The sequence below is a fragment of the Lynx rufus genome, unplaced genomic scaffold, assembly GCF_022079265.1.
Source record: "Lynx rufus isolate CCGP_SWC_20201006 ecotype Redwood Valley unplaced genomic scaffold, mLynRuf1.p SCAF_49, whole genome shotgun sequence".
Classification (NCBI taxonomy): Eukaryota; Metazoa; Chordata; class Mammalia; order Carnivora; family Felidae; genus Lynx; species Lynx rufus.
In genome coordinates this window covers 604,359-616,536 of record NW_025814866.1, presented here as the reverse complement: position 1 = coordinate 616,536, position 12,178 = coordinate 604,359, and the positions used below count along the sequence as shown (strand labels likewise).

Here is a 12,178-nt window from a genome sequence, read left to right as displayed (position 1 = left end):
CACGGTGCAGGAAGGGGTGTCCTGAGTAGGACTTGTGGTCTCCGCTATTACAGCTAACGAGCCAATAGTGGAGAAAAGACAGAAGACCGGAAACATTTGAATAGAAAACACATAGCAAGATGGTGGACTTAAATCCAACCATTACAGTGTTAATGGATTGGGCACCTGAGTGGCTCAGTTAGTTGAGTGTCTGACTCTTGTTTTTTTCCAGTTTCTTTATTTATTTTGAGAGAGAGAGAGAGAGAGAGAGAGAGAGAGAGAAAGAGACAGAGGGAGAGAGAGCACAAGTGGGTGAGGGGCAGAGAGAGAATCACAAACAGGCTCTGCGTGGACAGAGCCTGACCTGGGGCTTGAACTCACAAACTGTGAGACCACGGCCCAAGCTGAGATCAAGAGTCGGACGCTCAACTGACTGAGCCACGCAGGCGCCCCTAAACAGAGCAATTCAAAGGCAGAGATTATGAGACTGGTTACAAAAGCGAGACCAGGCCACAGGCCGTCTACAGGTGCACTTGAAAGGAAGACACAGACAGGTTAAAAGAACACAACTGAGAAAGTCACACCAAGAAATAAAGTAAGCATAAGGAAGTTGGAGTGGCTACACCGAACGGAGCAGATGTCGAAAGGAGCAACATTACCAGGGAAAAAGACGGCCGTTTCCTGGTCATCAAAGGGTCAACTTATCAAGAACATATCGTAGTCCAAAAGGCGTACGCGCCCAAAGGGAGCTTCAAATCAGATGCAGTAAAATCTGACAGAACCGAAAGGAGAAAGACAAATCCACAAGTGCATTTGGAGACTGTGATATTTTTCTTCCAGTCGGCCAGAGACAGCCGGTGGAGAGAAGATCCGCACGGCTACCGAGGACATACACAACAGTACCAATCACCTCGAGCCAAACGACACTTGTGGTTCGCGCCACCAACTGCGGAATATCCACTCTTTCCAGATACACGCGGAATGTTCGCCGAGCTGAACCATCTGCTAAACCATACAAGTCTCAATCGTTTTAAAAGAAATGAAATTAGACATTGTAAATTCTCTGTCCTACAATGTAATTAAAAATGCATAGCGAGGTGTCTGGCTGGCTCAGTCGGCTAGAGCACGTGACTGTTGATCTCAGGGTCGTGAGTTCAAGCCCCATGTTGGGCATGGAGCCTACTTAATTAAAAACAAAAAAACAGGGGCGCCTGGGTGGCCAAGTTGGTTTAGCGTCCAATCTCGGCTCAGGTCACGATCTCGCGGTCCATGAGTTTGAGCCCCGCGTCGGTCTCTGTGCTGACAGCTCGGAGCCTGGAGCCTGCTTCCGATTCTGTGTCTCCCTCACTCTCTGCCCCTCCCCTGCTCATGCTCTGTCTCTCAAAAAATAATAAACCTTAAAAAACTAAAAAAACACATTATTAACTCAATGATAATGACAATAGAACATATCTAAGGGCATAGAATACAGCTAACGATGTTCTTAAAGGGAATTTATAGCTTTAAATGCTTAGGCTAGACAAGGAAAGTTTTAATTTTTTTCTTCAAGTGGGCTCTGTGCCCAACATGGGGCTTAAACTCATGACCCTGAGATCAAGAATCACACACTCCACTGACTGAGCCAGCCAGGTGCCCCAGGAAAGGTTTAAAATAAATGACTTGAGGTTATACTGTAAGAAGCTGGAAAAGATTGGGGCACCTGGGTGGCTCAGTCGGTTGAGCATCTGATTTCAGCTCGGGTCACGATCCCAGGGTGGTGAGATCGAGCCCCACGTCGGGCTCCATGCCTTTTTCTTCTTTCTATATAGAGAGAGCATAAGCGGGGAGAGGGGCAGAGGGAGGAGAGAGAGAATCCCAAGCAGGCCCTGTGCTGTCAGCATGGAGCCCAGCGTGGGACTCAGACCCACAAACAGTGAGATCATGACCTGAGCCAAAATCCAGAGTCAGATGCTTAACCGATTGAGCCACCCAAGTGCCCCTAAAGATTTTAAAGTAACCTCTATACCCCAACATGGGGCCCGAACTTACAACCCTGAGATCGAGAGTCACACACGCTACCAACTGGGCCGGCCAGGTGCCCCTAAAGGAACTGAAATTATAACTAAAAACCTTCCCACAAAGAAAACTCCCGTAGAAACGGCTTCATTGGCAAACCCATCAGTCACTTAACGAAGTAACACCAAGCATACACGAGCCCTTAAAGAACGTAAGAGGAGAGGGAACACTTTCTAAAGCCAGGTGCACATTACCAGAAAACCGCAGGTCAACCTCTCTCATCAACATAGACGCAAAACCTCCCCAGGGATATTAGCAATGGTGAAAGACGACATTTTGCACCCAAGTTTGAGTACAAGGCAAGGACGTCCATTTTCACCACTTCTATTCAACACTTGGTTAGAGGCCCTAACCGGTGCAATAAGGAAAGAAGAAAGGCACACAGATCGGAAAAGAAGCAGGAAGTCTCTGTATTTCCAGAAGAACTGACTGTGTAAGTAGACTACTGCAAGGTATTTACCGCCCTCCCAAAACGACTAGAGGTTGGTTCATTCCTTGGCTTTGGCACCAAAATAAGTAAATACAGTAAAAAACCTACTAGAGCCAGTAAGTGAGCCTGAGCGAGGCTCAAGATGCAAAGCCATTCTGAAAAACTCAACTGCATTTCCAGAAACTCTCAATGACCAATTAAAAATGAAAGGACGATACCAATGTGAGCGGAAACCAGAGGCTCCAGACGATTTTCGGGGGGAGGGGAGCGTGTCCCATGTTTTGGGTTGGATAGTTATGAACCCCGAGACGAAAAGCATTGGAAGAACTCGAGGCTTTCAGGGCAAAAAAACTGCACGAGCACAGGCAGAGATGGAAACGTAAGCTTTTATTCCTCCGGACGGCTTGGACTTCACCAACGCCTAGCTTCATGGGGCACGTAGTGTGACTCGTGACCGCAGACACAAAATCACTGTGAGCCTGTGCTACTTTTGAAGACACTCAGTTACACGAAACCTGACTTGCTTTTCGCAACGTGAGTCCCGTTTTCTTCGTCCCTCTCTGCCTCGCTTCCAACGCCCCCCCTTCCTGGGGCTCCTCACCGGCCGGGTAACACAAGGCTTGGGCTTAGCTCAGCCTTGGGTTCGTGGCCCCTCTGTCACAATCAGCGCCCGGGCCCGAGGCTGAGCCTGTGGCCTCCGGAGCCGGGGCTGGCGCGACACCCGTCGGGAGGCGCCCCCGGGGGTGGGCCGGAGTGCCAGGCGATCACGCTAGGCTGGCTCCCAGGTCCCCGGTGAAGCCTGCAGACACCAGCCCAGTGAGGGGACACCGCTGGGCTCTCTGGGGTGGCTCCGAACTCTCGTTCTAGCTAGTGAACTGAACCATAGGACGGCCACACCTCACTTTTCCGAATCACAAGAGCCCGGGGGGGGGGGGGGTGCGGCGCAGCCTCATTGGCTCTGTCCTACACGGTGGCCCCTTTCCCCCAGGGCTTCAGCCGAGTCCCAGGGGAAGGGCTAAGGGCCGCCCTGCCCAGTTCTTAGGGGAGCCAGCTCCCTGCTCCACCCGGCAGCCACACTCACATCTCTCCCCTGGCCTGCGAGGCCGGCAGCCTTCAGACACGCATTCCTCCCACACCCCTGCACCCCTCCGATGAGAGCAGCTCGCCCGTCCCCCAAACGCCGGAACAAAGGCAGGCCTTTGCGGTGTCCTGCCTATCGACAGCTAGCAGCCGGCTCTGAGCCCAGCCTGTGCCCGCGCGCCTGGAGCAGCTGGGGCCACCTTCTGCTGTCCCCTGCGAGGAGGAGACCCCCACCCCCCACCGCCCACGGGCTGCTGAGGATTCGAGAGCCGCGAGAACTTCCAACTATGAGAACTTTGACTTCCAGGTTTGGGGAATCCGCCAGGTGAACACATCAACTCTGAAATTCGTCGCTCTCTTCTGGCCCCTGCCTGTTTTGGCGCTCCACGCCTAAGCCTGCAGAAGGAGGAAACGGCAGTCAGCAAGCGCGGGAGGTGCTCCGGCTACCAGAAGGCCTGGCTCGAGGGCCAGGCTGTGCTCCCGTCTCGGCTTCTGGGCTTCTCGGCAGAGAAGGTGAGGGAGCTGGGACGAGGCCTCGCCCCGAATACACAACTTCCAGAGGGAGGTGTGGGGGGCAGGCCTGTCTCCAGCCATCGTCGGTCGCAAGGGGTGGCCTGCCTCGGAGCTGCCCCCACCCCCCCACCCCCCCCCCCCCCCCCCCCCCGGGAGCAGGCGCCACGTCCATGCCGATCGGAACAAACGCTCTGCTGTCTGGGGCCGGCGTGAAGAGGCGAGCCCGAGCGGCCCTGGAGGCCGGCCGGCCGCAGGGCGCACCCGTGCCTCTAGCCCCTGGCCCCATGGGGGCCGGTCCCAGGGGTACCTGGGAGTGAGCTGGACGACAGCAGCTGTAGGCTGTCCAGGACCCCGTCCTCATACAAGGCCAGCTTCTGCACCATCTTCTGCCGGGCTGGGTTGATGACGATCTGTGGTGGCTGTGATGACAGAGAGCTACCCAAGAGCGGTCCTGGGGTGGAGAGAGTGTCCTCTGAGCTGCAGGGGCCGCTGTCCCCGGGAACTCGTCAGGGATGCTCCTGGCCAGCCCCAGCTTAGTTCCCTGCCCCTTGGGACACACGTCCTCGGTGCTGTCTCTGACGGGAGGGCCTGGAAGGGGCCGCGCCGTTGCCCCAGCTCCTGGCCAGGCCAGGAACCCCGTCCTGCATAAAGCCCTCCTTGTTCCCAGCTTTCAGGGAGTGAGCTCCTGGCCTCTTCTCACCCACCCGGAGGTCAGGGCCTGGAGCTCGCTAAGGACACAGGGAGATTAAGAGCAGGCCCCCAGTTCTCTCCTGCCAAAGGGCTGGGGGTGGGGCGTATGGGGACCGTCAGCAAAGGAGGCCCCTGGTCCCTCTTTTGGGCACTGGTCCCCAGCTACCTTCCATAGCCGTCAGCCGGGGCCCTGGGCCGCTCCCCCAGCTCGACGCTTGGGTGGCACCCCCTTCGGTACCGCCGGCCGTCCCGAGGGATGCCGGGGCCCACACGGCGGCACCTTGCCCGGGGCTGCCGGGCAAGGCCAGGCCTGGGGGGCAGCTCGGGCTCAGGTGCCAGGAATGCAGGGCAGCAGACAGGCCGGACACGCTCTCGTCACTCTCCACGGGCTGGTTGGGGCCCTTCTGGAGCCAGTCTGGAGCCGGGGCTGGGGCTCCTGGGGGAACCGCCAGGGGCCGCAGCGGGCCGGCAGCGCTCGGGGCGCTGCCGGCCGTGGAGATGTAGGAGTTCTCCTGGGGGGAAGGGGGGCCGTGGCCGGCAGCCTCAGGCTCCAGCGCCGGCCCCGCCACGGCCGCCTGCAGCCTCTCCAGGCTCTCATACACCTGTGAGGACAGAGAGACGCTCTGAGGGGGTGGCCTGGGTGGGGTCTCCGTGGCTCTCCGCAGGCAGGCCAGGACTGGCCACGCGGACCGGTCACGGCCCTCACATAAGAGGGCCCTGCTCCGGGCCACCCGTGGTCTGTCCTGGGGCTCAGGCTTCCTGGGGGGCTGCGGGGACCAGTGAGCTGGCACGCCCTGCATCTGTCCTTTGCCCTTTTGTCCCTGTCGCAAGGAATGCCGAGAAGTCACGGCCCCTAAGATAAAGGACCAAGAATGGCTTTTCCCTCTCTTCCAGAAAGCAAACCTCACTGCCCCCCTGCCCTCAAATGGGCAGAGGGAAAGAGGGGAGGGGCAGGGAGGGGCCAGGGAAAGGCAGATGCAGTGGCACGGTGGACCCAGAAGGGGGCGTGGCAAAGCCCTTTGCTTGTGTCTGGCAGGTGGGGTTTGGTGGGGCTCCGGCCACCCCAAGCGGATTGAAGGGCGAGCGAAACACGTGTGAAGACCCTGGCTCTAGAAAGAGGTCCGGCAGCTGCCACGTCCGGCTCCCCGCGGAGCAGCACCGGGAACACAGGGCTCCCGACACGCTGCCGTCCCCCACGGGCAGCAGAGTCCCAAGTGCTTCCCACCCTACGCCGCTGTGCAGGGCTACCTGGGTCATGGGGGGTCTCCTTTTGGCCCGCCGGTGCAGACAGCAGCAAGCCAGCTGGCCCAGCGCCAGGCCCAGCTCGGGGGGGCACGGCCCGGGCCGGGGGTCCAGATGCTTCTTACAGATCTGGGCGGCAATTGGGGCAGCCCAGGCGTCTGCGGCCAGACCTGCTTGGAGTGTGGTCTGGGTGCTTTTCAGGGCTAACCCGGCCTCCTCAGCCTCTTCTTCAACCAGGTCTTTCTGTGGGACGGATACTATGAGTGTGGCCACTGCGGGGGAGGTCGTACCTTCAGTCCCATTCCCCAGGCTCTCATCACGGACTCCTGTGGTCTTTGTTCAGACTTATTAAGCACCCACTGTGTGCCCAGCACTGCCGGGACACACCCTAGGGACACGGTGACAAACGGAGCGCTCTGGGTCCACCTTCATAGAACTGACTTCCTGGTGTGGGAGAGATACCAACAAGCCCATAAAGCAATGGGACACTTCAAAGGACAGGCCCGTGGGGCTTCTGACGAGGGCCTGAGCGAGTAGCACTCGAGCTGGGATCTGAAGGCACGAACTCGCCAGAGGTCAGAGCTAAGAAGGGAGGGGAGTGGCCCAGAGAGAGGTACCCAGGGGCGCAAATAGGACTGGAGGTCATCTTGAGTTCTGACATGGGCAGGACCAGGAGGAAGCACCTGGGGTGGGGGTGGGGGGTCTTTCAGAAGGAAGGGCTCATAGAAGGGCCCTGGGGCAGGCAGCAGGGAGCTGGCTGAGTCTGGAGGACAGAGGGATGTGCTCATGGATGAGGCCGGCGAGGGAAGCATGGCTCCCGTCCGGCTCCCCGGTTCCGGCCCAGACCCGGTGAAACTTGGGAACAGACAGAAGCAACCCCGAGGCGGGAACAGGGGCAACAGGAGGTACACCAGTTGTCAAACGTACAGAACCAACACCGATGGAGCGGCCCAGGAAGTGCCTGAGCACGGCGCGGGGATTAAGTCTGTTCCCAGGGGAGGGGCGCCTGGGGGGCTCAGGCGGGTAAGCGTCCGACTCGGTTTTGGCTCCGGTCATGATCGCACGGTTTTGGGAGCTCGGGCCCCGCGTCGGGCTCTGCGCTGGCGGCGCGGAGACTGCTTGGGATCCCCTCTCACCCTTTCTCTGCCCCTCCCCTACTTGCACGGTCTCTGTCTCTCTCAAGCAGACAAACAAAAAAGTCTCTTTGCAGGTGGGGAAACGGGCCCAGTGAGGAGCAGGGATTTGCTCCAAGACCGTCACGCTGGGACTAGAAGCCAGGTCTCAGTCCGCGGTGAGACGAATGGGAAGCAGCTGGCCCGATTTCCCACCACTGCCTCCCCTGGGGCCCTGGGTTCTGTTTCCCACCACAGCTTCTTGGCCCCGAGCTCTGGGACTGTCCTGTTGGGCCACCCCCGTCCCCGCCCACAGCCCGGGTAGGGGCTGGAGAGGCCATAGCATCTGCAGAAGACAGACAGGTTTTTCCTCGGCAAGGTCAAGGGAAGCTGTTTGGCGCCCTGCCTGCTTTCAAAGATGAGTCAGCAGTAGCAGAGGCTGGCTTCTGTGGGGCACTGCATTCCAGATCATTCCACCCTCCAGGGCTGCACCTGTTGGTTACCAGGAGTAGCGCTTCCCTGCCTCCCTTTCTGCCTCTCCCTGCTGTCTCCTCGCCTCTCTGTCTCTCTCTCTCTCCTCTGCCTCCCTCGCTGCCCCACCTCAGGAGGCTCACCAGATACTTGGTCTTGGTACCATGCGTCCTCACGGCCCTCTGGCCAGCCAGGGTCTCCAGCACTACCTGGAGAGGGCAGGACGGAGAGTGTGGCGGTGGCTTCTGGGATGGCAGGGAGGGCCACACGCGGGGGTGGGGGGGCTCGTGGGGTGGACCGGCCCAAAGAGGCTGCTGAGGCACAGATCCGGGCGGACGGGGGCTAGGCCCTCGGACGCGCAGATGGGGACCGGCTGCCGGCAAGGACGGAGCCGCGCGTCATGGGACCGGAGCTCCGGTGGGAGCACGCACGGGGAGTGAGGTGCAGGGCGGAGGCGAGGGCCCGTGTCAGGGAGGGAGGGGCCCCGGAGCCGAAGCTCCGTTAGCTTCCCGCCAGGTCGGCCTCTGGCCCCACGGGGAGCTCTTCAGGCCCCGGTGCCTTCGCTGGGCCCCGGCCTCCCATCCCCCCGTCGCCTCCCCAAAGCGGCAGAGGGGCCTGCGGCGGCTCACCACGCCGAAGCTGAACGTGTCGGTGTCCACGGCCAGCCGCCCCGTCTTGATGTACTCCTCGGGCAGGTAGGCCAGAGTGCCACGCACGGTCCGCGTCCGGGCCACGGTGCTGCTCTGGCCGGGACTGGCCGCTGCGAAGCGGCTGAGACGCGCCAGGCCAAAGTCTCCCAGTCTGGGCATCAGTCTGTCATCCAGAAGGACGTTGGAGCTGGGGGAGGGAAGCGGCGGCGTCAGCTCGGCCCCGGCCCGCTCCACACCCCAACACCGGCCTGGAGCCGACGGAAGAGGACTCCGGGCTGCCAGCTCGCGCCTCGCCCACGGAAAGTGGCTGGCGGCGGCCGGCGGTCCCGCTGCCCGGGGGCTCCCTCACGCGGGCCAGCCCCTGCTCCTCGGTGGGGCCCGTCCTCAGCCTCTGCTTCCATACCTGTCCTGCGCCCGGCTCTCCGTGACCCGGGGCCCTCAGCTCCGACGGCCCGGGCCTCGGGGCCGCAGCCCGTCCCTCACCTCAGCCTCAGGCAGGAGAGGACAGGCCTATTCTCATGGGGGACACCCGGAGCAGGGCTCCTTGGGACTCGGAGAGCGAGCGCCACTGCTCCCTGCCGGCAGAAGGTTGGGGAGCATCATTCCCTTGCGGCGGACTCCGCTCTGACAGCCGTCAGAGGCCGCAGGGGCCTGGCCGTGTCCCCTCCTCACCTCTTGATGTCTCCGTGGATGAGGCTGGGGCTGTCCTGATGTAGAAACTGAATCGCCCGCGCCGTGCCCAGGAGGATGTTTAGTCGCTGAGGCCAGGAGAGAGGGGGGCAGGCCTGGCAGAGGAAGCAGAGGGGCGCAGAAGAGGCTGGAAGGGCCCCCGTTCCCGGACCCCAAGCCTCCCTCCGCCTGTCACTGCAGGGTCTAGACAAGTCACTTCGCTGCCTGGGCCACAGTCTCCCCTTCTGGAAAACCACGAGCCAAAAGTCCATGAGCTCCTTCACAAGAAGGTCAAGGCTAAGCTCTTCCAAGGAGGGGAGGATGGCTGGGGTGCGCCCTTCCTCCTGGGGTGAGTGGGATGTCGGGGGGAGGGAGGCGTTCTCTCCACCTCCCCCAGCACAGCGTGCTGATCTCCGGAGCTGAAGTCCCCGAGCGCCGTGAGCCCCTGGATCTTGTGGGCACGTCACGAGAGGGGGCTCAGTCGTGGGTCCGGACGGTGCGGTCCGCCGCCCCCTTTCTCCAGGGGCAATGCTGACAAGACCCCTCAGCTACTCTGCTTGCAAAAGGGAGAAGCTTGACTCCGGCCACTGAGTCAATAACCCTCCTTTGATTTGATTTGATTGATCGATTCTTAACTATTTATTTCTTTATCTTTAACTTTATTTATTTATTTAGAGAGCAGGAGCACAGGAGGGGCAGAGAGAGGGGGAGAGAAGCCCGAGCAGGTTCCATGTTGTCAGTGCGGAGCCTGCCTCCGGGGCTCAAACCCACGAACCGTGAGGTCGTGACCTGAGCTGAAATCAAGAGTCAGACGCTTAACCCGCTGAGGCCCCCAGGTGCCCCGGTAACCCCCCGTTTAGAGGCATCGTGACCCGGGCTTCCCAGCGCGCGGGAGCAGCCAGAGGGACGCCCCGGGAAAGGGTGCCGGGGAATATGGCGACCCGCCTCGGGCCGAACCCCGGACCCAAACCTGCCTGCCGGTGGGACCCACTCACGGAGCCTGAGCGCCCAGGTGCCGACAGCACCGTGGGGCCGGGGAAGTGTGTGCGGCCAAGTAGGCCTACCTGGAAGTGGAGGCGGTCTTCCAGGGAGCCACTGGGCAGGAAGCCATAGACGAGGCAGTAGAAGCCACTCTCGGCGCAGTAGCCGGCAAAGTCCACGATGTTTGGGTGACGGAACCTGCTTCAAAAGCGGGACCTGAGTGCTCTGGCCTCCAGCCTCCACCACGCTCTCCAGCTGGCTGTCGTGGGGGTGGGCAGTCCCCGGGGGCTCGAGGGAGCCAGGCACCGCGGTCCGCGGTCCCGGAGGCCGATGGGGCCCCGACGCGGCTCTCTCTCTGCCGCCACCCGGGAGGGACGCCCCAGGCTCACCGAGACAGCTGCTCCACTTCGGTCAGGAAGCTCTGCCTCACTGTGGTCCACTCCAGGTCTGCCCCCTGCGGCCCCCAAGGAAAACGAGGGCGGGAGGCAGCGTGAAGCCTTTGCGGCCAAGGCTTGACGGCCACTCTCCCTGCCACCTGACCCGGGCCCAGAACAACCGAGGGGCTGGGGACCTTGAACTGGGGAATCAGAGGGCCGAAGGAGGTACACGGGGCAGCGTGTCCCGGGGAAGGCCCAGAGAAGCGAGGGTCTGCTGACGACCGGCCAAGGGCCTTTGCGGGGGTGCTACACCCACCTCCTTCAGCCTCTTCACAGCATACAGCGTGTTCCTCATCACAGCCCGGTACACACACCCGAAGCCGCCCTCCCCGATCTTCAGCTCCTCTGAGAAGTTGTGGGTGCCTTGGGAAATCTCAGTGAGGGGCCAGCAGAACGGAGAGGGGTGGGCCCCCTGCAGGAGGGACACTGGGCTCTCCCGGTTAGGCTGTGGGAAGATACCCTGGATCAGGTGAAGTCCTCTGTCTTCCTCTGTGCCCCAAACCCTCCCCTGCGCCTGAAACTCACAAGCTCTTGCTACCCCAGCTGCCTCCTGGCCGGCCCTCCTGGCTGGCCCTCCTGGCTGGCTGGGGTTCACAAGTGTACCAAAGGCTACCTTTTTTGCTCCTCGTCTTGACTCTTTCTCTGCCGGCAGGCCCCACCTACCTTGGTAGAGGAAGGGTCTGGATATGGTGGTGGTGGCTGGAGGGCAGCAGGGCTTGGGACAGGACCCAGCTCAGCCCCAGAATGGGTTTGGGAGCCTGGAAAAACTTCATAAAGACACCAGTGAGAGGCAGGGAGAGACCAGCGGCATGGTCTACGACAGTGGCCATGGTCAAGGCGGACCTTTCCAAAAGACCATCAAGCCCCACACCGGGCCCCTCTTACCTGGGGAGGGGAGTGTGGAGGCTGACGTCTGCAACTTCCGGGGGCGGAGGGCCTCGGCCTCAGAGGGTGCAGGGGGGCTGCTGGGCCTCGGGGTGCTGGTGCCGGGGGGCAGAAGGGGGGCGGGAGGGTGCCCTGGGATGCCAGGGAAGAAAAGGGCGGTTAGGCCCAGGCGGGGGAGGGGGAGGAGGGAGGAGTCCCGTGGGAGGTCCTGGGTCAGCCCGGGATCCCGGGGTCCCCGGGGCCGCTCGCTCACAGGCCGTGATGATATCCCGCGCGCGGAGCAGCTGCAGGTGCGTGAGGATGCGCACGAGGTCGGCCACGCGGGCGTTGCGGTTGATCCAGGGCCACAGGACACTGGCCGTGCGCTGCCCGGAGCGCTCGCACAGCCGCAGCTCGGTCTGGTCGCGCACGATCAGGGCGGCTGCGGGGCGGGAGGCGTCAGGCCCGGGCGCCCGGGGCCCGCGCGCCTCCCGCCCCAGCCTCTCTCAGCCCGCCGCCACCCACCGAACTGGCACCAGTCGGCGGGCTCCAGGGCGTCCATCACTTTGTAGAAGCGGCACATGACCCAGGGCGGCACCTCGTACAAGAAGTGCTGGGCGCCGGGGGCCGCGGGGTCCCCCGGGCCCGGCCCACCGGCCATGGCCGCCGCCGCCGCCGCCGCCGCGCCAGGGCCTCCTGGGGCCTCTCGGGGCCGCGGCGGGCGCGGGCCTTGGCCGGCCGGGTCCGCGGACACTGACTCACTTCCCCTTTAAGCCGGCCTCGTGCGGCGCCCGGCGGGGCGGAAGGGGCGGGGTCCGGGCCCGCCGCCATCTTGCCCGCCGCCGCCGCCGCCGCCGCCGCCGCCGCCGCCGCCGCCGCGACCCTCGGCCAGACGGGGGCGCCGCGCGTAGAGTCTCCCCGCGGAGGCCGCGCCCCTTCGCCCTGTGAGGCGGCCAGGCGGGCTTCCCGGAGGAGGGGCCGCCTGAATGGGGCCCCGAGGGATGG

General features: G+C 62.3%; 1 protein-coding gene across 2 annotated transcripts; it reads right to left on the bottom strand.

Moving 5' to 3' along the window:
• Positions 1-2,836: 2,836 nt before the first annotated feature.
• IRAK1 (interleukin 1 receptor associated kinase 1) lies at positions 2,837-11,866 on the bottom strand. 2 transcript variants are annotated; one of them, XM_047098466.1, is made up of 14 exons: positions 11,699-11,866; positions 11,448-11,615; positions 11,195-11,326; positions 10,973-11,076; positions 10,566-10,754; positions 10,262-10,326; positions 9,956-10,070; positions 8,895-9,007; positions 8,202-8,409; positions 7,716-7,781; positions 5,996-6,232; positions 4,914-5,349; positions 4,365-4,508; positions 2,837-3,940 (listed from the first exon to the last, which is right to left on the bottom strand). In XM_047098466.1, the coding sequence occupies exons 1-14, from the start codon at positions 11,832-11,834 to the stop codon at positions 3,879-3,881; spliced, it is 2,175 nt and encodes a 724-aa protein (XP_046954422.1). In that variant the 5' UTR covers positions 11,835-11,866; the 3' UTR covers positions 2,837-3,878. The 2 variants fall into 2 exon arrangements, with proteins under 2 accessions (XP_046954422.1, XP_046954423.1); XM_047098467.1 differs by lacking the exon at positions 5,996-6,232.
• Positions 11,867-12,178: the final 312 nt, after the last annotated feature.